The 15,316-nt window shown below is 39.7% G+C and overlaps 1 protein-coding gene across 8 annotated transcripts in view; it reads left to right on the top strand.

The window, feature by feature from the left end:
- The window catches only part of pod1 (coronin), a 36,267-nt gene that overhangs the window by 5,622 nt on the left and 15,329 nt on the right, over positions 1-15,316 (top strand). For 3 of the 8 annotated variants that reach the window (XM_022847507.2, XM_022847506.2, XM_022847508.1), the window contains 12 exons: positions 2,856-3,086; positions 3,255-3,390; positions 3,741-3,925; positions 4,075-4,335; positions 5,409-5,604; positions 5,797-6,813; positions 7,149-7,386; positions 8,522-9,032; positions 9,329-9,479; positions 11,191-11,306; positions 11,932-12,024; positions 12,632-14,878. In XM_022847507.2, the coding sequence (XP_022703242.1) occupies positions 3,027-3,086; positions 3,255-3,390; positions 3,741-3,925; positions 4,075-4,335; positions 5,409-5,604; positions 5,797-6,813; positions 7,149-7,386; positions 8,522-9,032; positions 9,329-9,479; positions 11,191-11,306; positions 11,932-12,024; positions 12,632-12,640 (2,973 nt within the window). In that variant the 5' untranslated portion in view covers positions 2,856-3,026 and the 3' untranslated portion in view covers positions 12,641-14,878. Of the gene's footprint in view, positions 1-2,855; positions 3,087-3,254; positions 3,391-3,740; positions 3,926-4,074; positions 4,336-5,408; positions 5,605-5,796; positions 6,814-7,148; positions 7,387-8,521; positions 9,033-9,328; positions 9,906-11,190; positions 11,307-11,931; positions 12,025-12,631; positions 14,879-15,316 lie in introns of those variants that run through there. The other 5 variants (XR_015314236.1, XR_015314237.1, XR_015314235.1 and 2 more) reach the window with 5 other exon arrangements.

Raw genomic sequence — 15,316 nt, 5'->3', positions numbered from 1 at the left:
TTGCATGTGATATATACTTAATATTAAAACGAACTTGCTTTAGAGCCACCCATAGGTTATCAGGAATCAAAGATCCAGGAACGCGAGGATATTAAACCTGATTAAATCATCGTTGAGCATCGATGAGAAGCTAAATTTAGCGTGGCCAGGGATGCTAGCAGTAGGCCTTTTTGATGCACACGTACAGATATTGATATATACAATATATATTTAATACAGTATTTCAAATGGGCCATGAGTGATACACTTTTACTTATGCCAATGAAGCGAGAGGGTCTTAAAATTAATTTAAAATCTTATATACTGTACCAAAAGACAGTGATTACTAATAGAAGTATCATACTTAGCAATGCATCTGTCACTATTGGATTAACAGTGATCTTGCAATATGACTGTTTTATCAATCACGTCGAGTGAGTTCAGAGATATTTCTCTGTAGAAATATATCTAAACTTACCTGTATATTTAGCCTTTTTGTCCGAAGCACTTCTAACGCCGCTATATTCTGCCAGCTGCGGAGTGTGGAGTTTCTTTTTGCGTGTAGAGGTAAAGTATGGTGTATCACCATATTATAGTCTACTTTAGAGTGCATAGGGCTTGCTCGCACCTACGTGTTTCATCATGTAGACCTGTCGGCTTTCAGCCAAATACATTTGGAAACCATAATAATTTTGTAAATATTAATGAAATTGGGATTCTTAATTATCAATAGTAGAGGGCCTAATTATCTAGTTTAAATTTGGATCGAGATTAAGCTCAATATGTAAGTGTGACTCTTTAGTCGCTTATGGAGTCTACCGTAGGAATGGATAGATTACGCGAGGCGCGTGTGTAACAACACCCTGTATTTGGTAGCCATATGGTCTCATAATAGGCAACCATTTTGTTGACCATATGAAATGTCAACATTAAGCATGACCGGTGTTATTGTTGGATGTGCTCGATCTAAACAGTCATCTAGAACGGACCGTTTAGGTTTTTTCTCGCAGAAGCTCCGTTTTCTACCCTTTCGTCAGCGTCAGAAGTGCATACTTCACTGCAAGTGAAGTTAAAAAATGAGCCAGTGGTGTCTCAGTACATATATAAACGACATGGATAGCATCGGCTCGAAGACAAAAATGGCTGGACTATTTACTTTCGTGTGACCTATTTGTGTTTGCGGTGTATTCCTAGACTCGCGGGGCTGAGTTGTCGCACGTCTGTCAACTCTAAATAGGGAACGCTTTGATGCATGTAGCAAAAGCGTTAACTGCAGCGGCATAGCAACGATAATAGTGCTAATAACAAGAACAGTCTATTACCGTTCGTTCTGTCGATCGAATTGAACGCGTATCATGCTTGCCAGTGCTACCACTAATACGATCACCATTGCAAGACGCCGACGGAACATAGAACATCAACACGGAATAAGACGTGTGGATGAATGAACGACCCCCCGTGCTCCTTAATTGACTCGTATGCAATACGCAGGAGAGCTCACATACAGGCTAGAGGACACTCTATGTCCCTGTCTGTCCGGTCAATTAAAGAAAAATTGCCTTCTGCTACCAAATTAGTTAACCAATCATCAAGCCAACATATGACAAGTCAAATACGTACGCTCGCACAAAGACGCACATATACACCTCTATTGATTCAAATAGTCAATCAGAAAGGCGTCTATCTCTCTCTCTATTCATTTCACTACGTACCTTGTTACTTCTTTTATTTGGGGTGGAAAATCACTTAAGAAGTTAAACCTGGACTTATTTACTTACTGTTAGTCTTAAACTGCTTCACATAAAAATGTAAAAATCAATGTCGATATTTTTATACCTAAATGACCTTTGCCCGCAGTTAGTGTCTATGGTTGCGAGATGGTCTTTCCTAGTTTCTCCCTGTATTAGTAAAGCCCGTAATGAAAAGCCACGTTATCGTTATTTGATCGACTGATCGCCGGCTGAAGCGCTATAAATTGGCACACTAGGAAACGACAAAAGAGCGTAAGCAAACAAACACAAGGAAAAGAGCTAATAAGCACTATAGTAGACATGTATCATCTGCTACTTTAATGGAATGAATTAATTCTAACGCTTGGGCGTTTCACAAAGGCAATGTACTGCATCAAGTCAACATATGAGACAGTGCTAAACGGTAACTTTAACAGCTATCGGCCACCAGATGGCTAGCATCTACTTAACCGAACATGCCGTCTTGCACGAGAGTGAAGGATTAAATTAAAACAGAATAATTGAATTTATTCATTACAAAGATCTACTTAATTAGTCAATTTTGGTCCATTACACACCCACGGTAAAAAGCGTCACTTAGCGACATGATAAGGTGGATGAAACTGCCTGCTGAGCAGAATTTACAAGACATTTCGAAATTGTTAGTCGTTCATCCAGGTGTTGATTTCAACGAATGAAAATGCCGCCTCTTTATGCTGTTATGGGCGTAAGCTCAGCTCGTAAAGGCAGTCCAGCAAATATTAGAAAACCTTTCTGGCGAATTGTCTCTTATTTATTTCGAAAAATATAGACAGCTTAAAGTAGCTCGAGTGATCGACCGACAGCGCAAACCTTGACGTTAGGTGAAGGTACAACTCTTCCGGGCGAAGAAATAATCTAGTTAAATGTATAGCGAGGTTGGCGTTCATAAATGTAGTAACATCATCTAAGTAAGTGTTTCACTCTAGAGGCCGATCGCCGCTAATTAGCGTGTCCATTGTCGCCCACCTTCTGTTATCACGTAGAAGATTTCCGCGTTGTACAGGATAGAGACATAATCGCTTATAGTCGTTTTTATTTAATATATTTATATAATGTAAAAATCTATAGGAATAAGTTAATCGGTATAGGAATTCATTATTGCAGGTAATCAAAGACTTTCGGTCGTAGACGGGGCGGCGAATCGGTTGTATTGGGACATTGTATTGGGACTTGTGGCCCTGTGGCTGTATTACCTCGACCTAGTTGAGCTGCCCAATTGGCAAAACAAGTTCGACGAAAGAGCAAATCTGCGTACAGAAAACTAGCTATTCCAAGATGTTTCGGTTCAAAAGCTCCAAATACAAAAATGCCGCACCAAAAGTACCCAAAAAAGACGTAAGTAATACATTATTTTTCATCTTTATATATCGTTTCGATATGTCTTAAAATACTATAGAAGTACAACATGCAACATGGGCAACCACAAAAACAGCTACTGGAAAGAAATCATCATAGGTAATTCGTTGTGACCTTTGCTAAGGTTTGAGACTAATTATTTTGTAGGGCTGGGTGAGCGATATCAATGTCGGAGCGCCACAGTCTTTTGGTAATCACATCAAATGTTCAGCTGCATTCAAAGCTTTCAACGTCGACAATCGGGGTGGAGGATGTCTTGGTATTCTACCACTCAACGATGCAGGTTCGTTACTTCGATCTGTACATGTACACGTTAAATAGTAAATGTGAGAAGAATGTTATTTATTTCTTATAATTAGCGTTTTACTTAGAATTTCAATGTAGAAGAATTAGTATAACAAAATCTTCATAAGCATTAATACACATTAAAGGCGTAGGAGAGGTATTACCCAAAGAAAGTTTTGTCGGTAAAGAAAGCTGATAAATAGCGGGACTTCTTCATTCGTTTCGAACCACCTAGTTTGCATTATTGTCTATAGGTCTTTAAGGACTGCGACAAGGTGGATCCGCAGTTTTTTCTTCCTCCAATCATTGAGGTCTAAATAAATCATGAAATTTGTATTGTGATAAAAGGCAAAAAAACTCGTGGAGTACCACTCCTTCATGCCCATGCTGAGTTCGTCACGGATTTTGACTTCTGTGCATACGACGATGGACTATTGGCAACTTGTTCGCATGACGCGTATGTAAAAATCTGGCGAGTACCAACAACATTACTCACTGACACATCGCAGAGCAACACGCCAATAGATCCCTTGGTAAGTGGTAATGATTGAAGCGCTAATTTGAAGTCTCCAACATGAATATACATAATAATTGGAAAAGTTGGTGTGAGTAAGGGGTTACAAGTAAAAAAAAAGCATGATTCGTAATATCTGATAAAAGGTGATACGATTTTGCTGTTTAGGTGACACTGAAACCATCTAGCAATGTATGTCGTCTGGAGACGGTTTCGTGGAATCCGGTGGTCGACTGTGTATTAGCCTCTTCTGCGAACAACAAAATTGTATTATGGGACGTATCGCGAGCGACAGAAATTATCTCGTTCAAGGACCACGAGGAGTTAGTACAGAGCATCTCCTGGAGAGCTGATGGAAGCCGGCTTGTGTCTGCCGGCCGTGATAAAACCATCCGTATTTGGGATCATCGCAAACCGGATTCGTGCACGGTTGGTTGTCGATTTATCAGTGCTTATAGTCACGCTGTTATTCTTTGCTTAGTTTTTCTTATCAGTACTTTTGCCGTAAATAAGCGCAGAGTTACAAGGTTAGAAGGATTTTCATCTGCGTACATTGATATGGTAGATTGTTTGGGGTTTCAACAATTTTAAACTGGTAGCTAATGATTACCGGTAATATCTTAAGGTTACTCCGACAGTTCGTAATGTCATATGGGCTATCTGCCGTTATTATGTACTTGGTGGCAGTAAATCATATTCCTGCAATTCGATTTCCGTTGGGCTCACTGTAAAAGCCTACATATATTCTTTCAATAAATTTATCTTTTTCTAAGGGCTAAGATTTCTCACTGTTAATACCCCTGCAATGGGATGGGTAGGAACCGATTTCAAATATATAGGGCGTGCAATAATGTTCGAGCTGCAGTGCGAACTAAAATTAAAAATACAGATTAATTGACAGATATACATTATGTGCCCTATCTCTGCGTGCCCTTTTCTCGTTGAAAATGCTAGTTAAAAAAAAACAGCATTACGCATACCTGGCTGCGTTCGGTTGAGATCTATTTTTGTCTAGTATCTTTTTTACGTGTAGGTCCATCGGCCAATACAATAGCTAAGAGCCACGATGTGAAGGTAAATAAAAGACAGTATAAGAAACAGCTCAAGCAATTACAGAGACGCATAGCATTCAATAGCTAGAAAACATAAAACGATTATTTTTTTTTGTATCAAATGCTTGTCGCTTGCAGGGGGGAAGGTATGAAAAAATCGGCTGTCCCTTAAGCATTTCATAAGGTTCGGTCAAATAATTAACACGTTAGCTACTCTATTCACTTGAGATTATATATGTGTAGACGGTAAAGTACAACCAAAAAGAGTATTCTTACAATAGTGGATCTTCACACCTCGAGTTATGGTAGTACTACTCGATGATCAACTTATCATACCGAATGTCTAGCCATACACCGACCATTAAGCCATGTCTACGTGCAATTAATGTTGTAGGCAAGATTTACAAGCGAATACCAATAGTTAATTTTGTGGTACTTTTAAAATTGCAGGTGGCTGAAAGCCATGCAAATAATCGAGATTCGCGGGTCGTGTGGTTAGGAAACTCTGATCATGTGCTTTCGTCTGGGTTGGGAGCTAACCGTGAGAGACAAGTTGCTCTCAGAGACATCCGTAATTTGAGTAGTCCACTTAAAGAATATAACGGCGATTCGTCACTCGGCATCTACCTCCCGCTTTATGATACCGGTATGTTGTGGTAATTAATATAGGTTCTTTGATCCTAGGGTCTCCTTGGAATATTTGAGCAACTGTGCACTGTCAAAAAAAGACGCGCAGAAGCCGGGTTAGCCGGATTTCTTTTCGTGTAAAAGGTAAGCGAGAATATATGCATAAAACAGCTTGCTAATATTTGTGTCTAAATGATTCTGGCACTTGCAGATACAAACATGCTTTTCCTAGTGGCCAAGGGTGACATTACAGTCAACTTTTGGGAGGTGGATACTTCTAAGGAACCCTTCATGTATGAGTGTTCCAAGTACCTAGCGGACGTCCAGACCAAAGGTGCTTGTTTGGTACCCAAGAGGGCGCTCAGTGTAATGGAAGGCGAGGTCAATCGAATTCAGATTCTAACCAAGGACTGTATTGTTCCGATTAGCTATCACGTTCTCCGTAAGACCTATCGAGACTTCCACGCTGATATATTCCCAGACACACGAGCTCCTGTTCCAACGATGTTGGCGCGCGACTGGTCCGAAGGGAAGAGTAGCACGAAGATTCCGCTACTTTCACTTGATCCATCCAAGAGGACGAAGGATTTGACGCGTTTCGAACATGAATTAGGATCTGGCGTACCGACGCAATGGCTCACAGCAGATGTAGGCTTTACAGAGATTGATGGTAACCGTGGTAGCCTTATTAAAAAGGAAGGCAGTGAGCCGCTCAAGGAGCGCAATTCATTCATGCGCCAACAAACGGTTGCAGGCGATAAACCTACATTAGCACCAAGACCGGCTCCCAGGACAAAGCTCGTCCCTGCCAAGAGCGTAGATGAATCATGTAACAATAAACTTAACAATAACAAGGATAGCCAAAACGGCAACCGTAACAACCAATCTACTGGCTTAGACAATAAAGTGAAGCGGCAGCCATCAAAGGGGAGCGGGTTCAAAGTGCGAGTATCGAAGTATAGACACCTGAATGGTAACCTAGGGACTCGGGAGACGCAGATTAGCAACCTTCCAGCTCTATGCAAAACGATTCCTGGTGAAAGTGAAGGTTTTCGTGCCAACTCCACCCGCGTAGCCATTCCGTTGGCCACCTCCGGAGGGCATCTAGCTATCCTAGAAGTGGTTAAACGTGGTCGGCTCAATGCCGGCGTGTTGCCGTCGCTTATCTGTGGAGCTAATATCATGGATTTCTGCTGGGATCCCTTCGATGATAGTCGAATTGCTATTGGTAAGTGTTATGTGCAAATCCACTAATCTATAGTTCACACACTTAGAACAAATTCCTGTGAAACTATGATTAATTCCGGGGTTTTATCCAGGGTGATTATCTGTTCAGGTGATATTTTAGCTTTTAAAAAAATACGTGTCTTCTATCCCTACAAGCGAGTTCTACTATAAAAATCTCTACCGCCGTGACCTTACGTAGGACGAGCGGCTTAGCCTACAGCAGGATTGCTGCTATCTCACTGGCTAATCAGATTAAGAAGCGAACGGCTGAGGCCTATCGATCATTCTTGTGACGATTCAGTGAAAATTCAGTGTAATTTATCGTTTTTATTGTAGCATGCGATGACGGTCGTATTCGGGTGTGGAGCATTCCTGAGAACGGGTTGACGGAGTCGTTAACAGAACCGGATTTCGAGCTGAAAGGTCACAAAGATAAAGTCACTCTCCTTAAGTTCCACCCGTCAGCCAAAGACATACTTGCCTCTGCTTCGCAGGACCAGACCATTCTTATATGGGATCTTGATCAACAGGTCGTCGTCTATGAATTGGAAGGTCATACAGATCAGATCTTCAGGTATTTTTCTATTTATTGCTAAATATGAAAGGAAAAATCTAAATACCTTTATATGAAATAATTGTAAATACTTGAATGCTTTCTATTATATCTAAGATGGCTTCTATTAGTAAGGTGGAGTGATAGACTCTATTCGTTAGAGCAATGCCATGCATATTCTTCTAATGTGACAGTATCTATGATGAGTAGTAAAATCTATCTATTAAACAACTAATAATTGAATATAAGCATTCTAGAATATACAAGCCTACAAGTTACGAATAAAAAACTATAATTATAATGAATAAAATTTCGTTCTGTCCTTTCAATATTTTCATTGTAATTTTAAGCCAGATCAGATGCTGAATTGAGACTTGCTACGTCCTTTATCTGAGAAGTTTATTCGTTAGCAAACAAAATCTTAATTTGTTTGTTTCAATTTAAGCTATGTAAGAAATTGAATGTTTCACAACTGTTGAGCTTATTTCAAGTAATTTAATTGAATAAATGTTTCCGAGTAATTTGTCCAGTGCTGCCGTTAGGCATCGCTCCAGACGGCAGGCTCCCAACACGATACGAAGTGTGTCTACGCTTGGACTAGAACCTAGATTATTTGACCTGTTCCTAAGTTTAGTTCGTAAACACGTGCACCGTCGTGCTGATCTTGAGAAATTTAATCTAATAGAATAAACGATTCTTCTTCGAGGCTTTCTATCTTTGAATATTTGCATTGCAGAATCTGATCGGCCTAAGCAATAATAATAACTTGCAAATGATTCGAGCCTTGAGAAAGATCTAGCTTTCTCTCGCTGTTTTAATTTCTTGAAATAAATTTATAGATCAGCAGAGAAAAGAGTTGAGAAACATTCGTTAGAAAACGTTTAGTGCGAAATACATCTTGAAAATTAAATAAGCTTGGATAGCTTTCGTATTAACTTAAAATTAACGTCGCTTTCTTAAAAGCAACCAAATGTGACTTCGCCGTTTTACAGCGGAAGAACCCAGACACGCCATTCATAACTGTTTTTAAGGCGAAGGCCAACATAGAATATATAGAATAAATACTACGCAATTTGTATGAACCAAGAAAGTTAGTTATATGAAATTGGAATGTGTGCTCATTGACATTATGAACTTATCAATGGGTTTCTTGCAGCATGGCATGGCATCCTGACGGGAGCCTCTTGGCCACAGTGTGCAAGGATCAGAAGATACGCGTTTACGAACCGCGCACGTCATCCGAGCCTTTGATGTCGGGCTTGGGACCCAGTGGAACTAGAGGCGCGAGGGTGTGCTGGGCATTGGGTGGCACCCACCTAATTACAACTGGCTTCACAAAGGTCTCCGAGCGTCAGATTACTCTCTATGACGCCTCGGAGTTAACTCCGATTCATACTGAAGGCATTGATGTCAGCCCCGCTATTCTAATTCCGTTTTACGACGAAGACAGTTCAACATTGTTCCTAACGGGCAAAGGTGATACAACCATATTTTGCTTTGAAGTGCTAGCGGAAGCGCCCAATTTCTTCCCCTTGTCGCATTTCAAATGTCCCGGCCCTCACCAAAATGTGTCATTTCTTCATAAGAACGCGTGCAACGTTGCGCAGGTGGAGTTTGCCACCTGCTTTCGATTAACTTCGTCGACAGTGGAACCACTTGCGTTTAAGGTGCTCAAATATTTTACATTATCCCTTTCATATTTAGCTATCTGAAAGTCGCCTTATATAATAACAATGAATAAAATTCAACCTCTCGTCATTTTTATCATATTGTTCGGTTTTAAAAAAGAGAGTTTTATTGACTTGAAACATGTTCACGACGCTATAGAACATTGCGGTCAATGCAAACAAATATATATATATATATATATATAGAGCTTCTGGTATTTGAAAAGAGTACAGATAGTTTTTTTCTTAAATGTAAACAATTTTACTTACTAATTTTTTTTGCCAATGTGCTCCAGGTACCTCGGTTACGCTCGGAATTTTTCCAGGACGACCTATTTCCTGACACACGAATAACGTGGAAGCCGACGATGACGTCAAAGCAATTTGTGGACAACTGCGCGAAAACCCCGGCAAGAATCTCCCTCAAGCCAGTTCAGATGAGCCAGTGTATGTAAAAATGCACGTACAGGAGACGTGTACGGGCGAACATGAAGCACTGCGGCGCAGTGCAGAAGTGAAAAGAAGCATATAGCCTCTATTAAGAAGGATACAATGTAGGATTAGATTTTATCGGTGGCGGTAAACACTCTTGAGTTACATAAACACTGGCGAATTCTTGACCCCTAATTTGGAAGCTGGTGGTGTATGGGGAACGCTAAAAAAGACCACAACTACTACGCATCGAATAGAAGGCGGTACTTCCCAAATATTTTGATGACAGATTTACTGGAATACGCCAAGAAAAACGAGAGGTTCATGTCTCTCAATCGTCCGTTCCGCCGCTGGTCACCACCAACTATCTTCTCCGTCACCTCCTTCGCTTCATTCTTCGTTCTTCTTCCGCTCTCCTACTACTACTACTAAAATTTCACGGTACTAACCCCACAACAACTGCTACCACTTCTACTGACACTCAGCTTTTCATCCGTTGCCTCCACGCCATTTCTCTGAAAACTTCTTGCATATGCCGTTCTCGGCATTGTTTTCACTCGCCTCTTCACTCTTTCAATTGTAACCAATCGTTTCTGAATCTGATCTCTGTTTGTCTGTATCTCGTCATGTGAGTCATACGAGGGTGTGCCGCTCTTTCATTGAATCCAACCTATTTGGCTGAAAAACGAGTCGTGTTAGCTATTCGAGATGTACTTCGCGTCCTAAACAGCTGTGGAGGTCTGTAAGTCGCCTGACCTGCTTGTATTAGTTAAGCAGACATCGGCATTGGGCAAATGAATCATCAGTTTTCAAATTTTTTAAGAAGTTGCCACTTAGCCCCTACCATCATGATCTGCTCAGCACTCCTGCTTATTACGAGAACAAGTGGGTTATGAAGCCTTGATTAAGAAAATTTCAAGGAGAGGAAAATTGTATACAATACATTAGTGCAAAAGTCGCATTTCTTTTTTTTGAATTCGTGATCGATCATTTTGCAATCGGTTAGTGCTACATGTGGGAAATATTTAAAATTCTTCCCGAGTTTTTCTTTTATAAAGCTCTCCTTTCTCAGTCACCTTAAATATGCCCATTTACTGATTACCTATAAAGCTAATCTGGTTTACATTTTTCTGCCAGAAAGACTGTAAAAAAAAAAAAAAAAAAAAAAGATAAGAAATCAAATAAAACATGAAAATTAAGGCTACAGAAAAGTTCAATAAAAAATCTTCTTAAAGCCATTAGAGTAATCAGCCTAAAATAATAATTGTGAGCTACGCACTAAAAAAAAATCGCCACTTAATTTTGTTTTTTAATGGTTAGTATGAAATGTTCGTGATTAGAAAAAAGTTTAATTTAATAAGTTGCAGTTGTTTAGTATCTCTGTTGATCACCGCGTCGTTCTTTGAACGTAGAGTATTAATACTGTTGTACACGTTATCCAGTCCGTTATGTAAATACAGACGTAACTGTACATTCACAGAACAATTTATTTGAAATTTTATCTAAAAATTAGGAGCTTCATCATGCCTGGTCGATGTATTCAAAAGGTCTATGATCGGATCTTGGATCTCAAATATTTGAACGCTTCATGGTGATGTCTTTTCGAGAGGGCACTAATCGTACTGTTGTCCTGTTTCCATAAACATGATTTTATATTAAACGGCCAATATTTTAGTTAAGTCGAACAATTTATTTGATATAGTGTAATACGTGCGTTGCCTTTCAGTATCTGAAGCTCCAGAAGTGGCCCGCCCACCTCCGAAATTCGCTACGGTAGGAGATAATAAAGCAACAAACTATTTTGAAGAGAACGATTCCAGCAACAAACTCCGACAGGAACTGGTAATGTATTCTAAATGCGTGTTTGTAGCAAAATTGAAGGAATGATGGAAAGTCTTCGAAAGATATTAGCTTAAATAAGTAAACATCACCAATGGCTGCGCTATACATATACTAGGCAATGTATGGTGATATATGAAATGTCTTCATAGGACCGTTAATCTCTAAGATGAGAGCCAGTTTATTCAACGGAAAATGTAAGAGATGTAGCAATTGACTACACGGAGAAGTGCCACACATAATAAAAAAAAACAAAAAAACATCCTGTAGGGTTGTGATTAACCACGATAGCTAACACAATTGGCAGGGTGGTCAGTTTTTAGGTTGAGTAAACGTCATCTAGTTAATTTATGAATTTAGAACCTGCCTTTACCGTAATTGTAAAGGTATATGCCATGTGAGTATGTTTACGAATGCAGTTAACTTCCTAAGCTATATTGGAATAACCTAGTGACACATCAATAAACAGTGGTCTGACAGGGCTATTGTGTAGAACTATTGTGTAAGAAGACTTATTGTCTTCCTTGTAGGATCCCGCATTATACTAATATACATTAGGGCCACGTTCTAGTAATATGTCCAGTAACTATTGTCATTTTTTACACGGTGTCTTTCTTGGCTTGGGCAGCTGATGGCGTCCTTGAAGCAACGGATGCAGTACGAAGATGACGAAGAGATTCTTCCACAGGAACGGATGCAGGGGGGCGAAGAAGCCGAATGGGTACGTAGGACAACGCAGGTTACCGTAGGAAAAACTTATATGTTTTTCTCGGTCGTATGAATCAAGTCCGTTTGAATGTACAGCGTACATATGTGGACGCCATAGAGTTGGTCGATACGCACATTCACTGTTTTGCTTTATCTAGACGATGCTCGTTTACACAACTGTAACTAGATGTTTTTCGTCTGTGAAAATTGCGTAATATATGCGCTTCTCGACATTTACAAGGGCCATCATAACTGTGGGGCAATTTAAATGTTGCATGTGGATAGTTGTAAACATGACCTAAAGCTATACTTTAGGAGCGAGCTTCGATCAGTTTGCATGTTTACTCAAGGCACACCTATGCACACGCATGTGTTGTACTTGTCAGAATATACCATATAATCTATAGATTATTTTTAGTCCAAGATGAAATGTTTCGAGCGTCGCCTGATGCTGCCGTTGCAAAACGTCGAATTTCGCCTCGTTCGCGCCCTTAAATTTCGTACTTAGCGCGGCACTTTGCTTTTGACGTCAGAAAATAATTTTTATTACAGCTTTCTCGTTGATTTTTCCTTTTCGAACTTTTTTTGGTTTTGTTTTTCTGCTCTTTCACACATTTCAGTCCGATTAACTGTGATAATTGTATTTTCGGTGCACGCTGCCATAGAAGTAAACTGGAATTTCCGCTGAGTGAAATTAGACTTCAACCACAAACAGGAGTATTGAATGAACGGCAACGTAGAGTCTTTGCTAATTTGTCAGAAACACGAACTGCCCAGTGTTAAAAGAGTCTAAAAATTAGGAGAATTTCAAGGAGAACTGTCGCTGAGAAAAACATTATCCGGAAATCTCTGCGCGCAGTTTCACCTGGATAGCGATTCGATTTAATCCGCTGTTGACCCTTCTTTGGAGGTTAGTAATAGACCGCTATGGTCGAGAGAATGGATTGACAAACTATATAAGGTCCTTCGTATCTATTTATATATTGTCGCATGTATAAGCTTGCTATTATTGCATTTTATTCTTGAATACGCATTATACACAATACCAATGAAAACAAAATGTATGTGAGAAATAGTCAACTTCACACCAAACGTTCTTGTCGGCTCCCGTTGCGTTTTATCCGTTACATCACCCGCCCCATCAGTCGGTGTTACTATAACATTAAATAGACCAAAATAGCAACATCTGCAGACCCCCTGCTTCCAAAATGTTTAACACATTCCAGATAGTTATTTTCAGCAATTCTGACCGGCCATTAGGATGATTGGAGCCGGTCTATTCCGGAATATTTTCAAGCCAGTATATTTTCAAAGCCGGTTCCCGATTTTTGTACTCAATTAGAGAACAAAAAAAAAAAAAAGTCCCTATATCGGAATAAAATACAGCTTAGACATTTTTTCCCGCTAAGAATTCACCGTTTTCTCGGTATTACTGACCTTATGTACCGCCTAACCAAAATCTAATTTGCTTCCTGTGTAATCTCTGGTTAAAATTGCTGAAATTATTGACATAAGCTAAGCTAACATCAGTTGATCTTGGCGACAGAAATTGTGAAATCAATTTTACTGGTTTGGTATATGGAAGCACGTATCTAAAAGTCTACATGTATGCGATCGTTGCCATGTGAAACTGAAAACTTGATTAAGCTGTATGTGCGAACAGAAAACATAACTAGACGTATGTAGGTCTGTATATAGAAGCTTATTAGGAACAAAGCTTTGCACACGCTGACGGTGAAATTCCCTCGCGGGGGATCCCCGTAGCGAAGTAACCGACGTTGATGAGGGGCACCACGGAAGGCTCACGCAACCCTTCGTTAAAACATAGTGACGGGAAAAGGCAACCAGATGAAGGCAACAAAGAAAATGCGATCGAGAGATGGAAGGACACAGAAACGTAACGGCGTACTGCTGGTGTATACTGCGGAAGGTAAGGGATCCTGTGCCGGGAAAGATGTAGTTAGAGTCTTCTCCTTTATATTTATAAGCCAACGGAGCCGAAAAACATAACCAAACATTTACGAACGAACGAACAACGTATGTAGCGATACGGATATATCAAGAAAGCTAGGCTTGATTTTAGGGAGAACTCATTATCGATGAAAGTGAATGATACAATCACACTAATCCCTACATGTTCTGTAATTCTTTTTTACACTAACATTTACATATGTACATTGGAGTCAATTGGAAGGACAAATGAGAAAATACAAAAACAGTCATCGTTATTACGATTATCCAGACGCAACAAGCCGTACAAGGCAATATAACACAAAAGATTTATACACACGGCGCATTGTATGCATCGGAGTTTTTGGGATTATTCCTTTTGCCAAATACAGTGCATTAAAATCCAATGCTCCGGTAACTAATTGATCTTGAGCCAGTTGTTCTATAATAGATGAGCTCGGAATGAAATCAATCAACACGATGGTCAACAACAACAACGAATTCTGCTGTTCAAGCACCAATGTTTCTATAACCTCCAATCAATATCCGTACAGCGCTGAGATATAGATTACATAGTCATGACGTAGATAACAACAAAGTTCTCGAGCTTACGTACAGCAGGGTTATACAACATGTCATATACTGATGTGTGAACAGTTTAGACATAGTTTGGATATGATTTGTATTAGGATAGGCTCTTAACTTTAAGTTACAGTTAAGTATGCTACTGCTTCAGCCATAATGGTTTATATTCGTTCGATAATCTCCGCGCAAGCTGGAATACATAGTGTCGAAATTTATACCCCTGTATGAGATCTTTAGAACATTTTATTTTATTGTTAGTATTATTGTGTGTCGTTTCGAACGGAGCCTGAATCGCGAAAACATAAGTAAAGTAGAACGTGTGCATATTATAACTCATCGAGCCATTAATCAACGACCTTTACGACGGCACAGCGAGTAAGATAGTTTGAGTGTCTATTTTTTCTATGATAAAAATGAAATGATGATGATAGGTAACGTAATTGTCAGTGGTTAAATTTTGAAATGGGTTTCCTTTAACGATACGTAGATTTGTGAGGTGTATAAGAAACGCTGTTCGACTACGGCTGCGGGTTTCAGCACTATACATACAGGGAAAAGAGAACGCACCTATACGCAGTAACAAATGAATAGAAGAGATACCACACGAGAAGGTGTACCTAAAATGGAAAATACTGGCAAAAAGAGCGGAAGGTTCTGACTGATTGTAATGGAAAGCACAAACGGAGATGACATGTGTTCCATCTATTTGGGTAACGTTTCAATGACGCGCAATGATGTCGATGCTTGGAGATCTCCCAAAAATGTGTGTA

This window comes from Varroa jacobsoni, unplaced genomic scaffold (assembly GCF_002532875.2).
Source record: "Varroa jacobsoni isolate VJ856 unplaced genomic scaffold, vjacob_1.0 scaffold_1292, whole genome shotgun sequence".
In the NCBI taxonomy this organism is placed as follows: domain Eukaryota; kingdom Metazoa; phylum Arthropoda; class Arachnida; order Mesostigmata; family Varroidae; genus Varroa; species Varroa jacobsoni.
The sequence above is the reverse complement of the archived record's forward strand: the minus strand, read 5'-3'. Positions and strand labels throughout refer to the sequence as shown.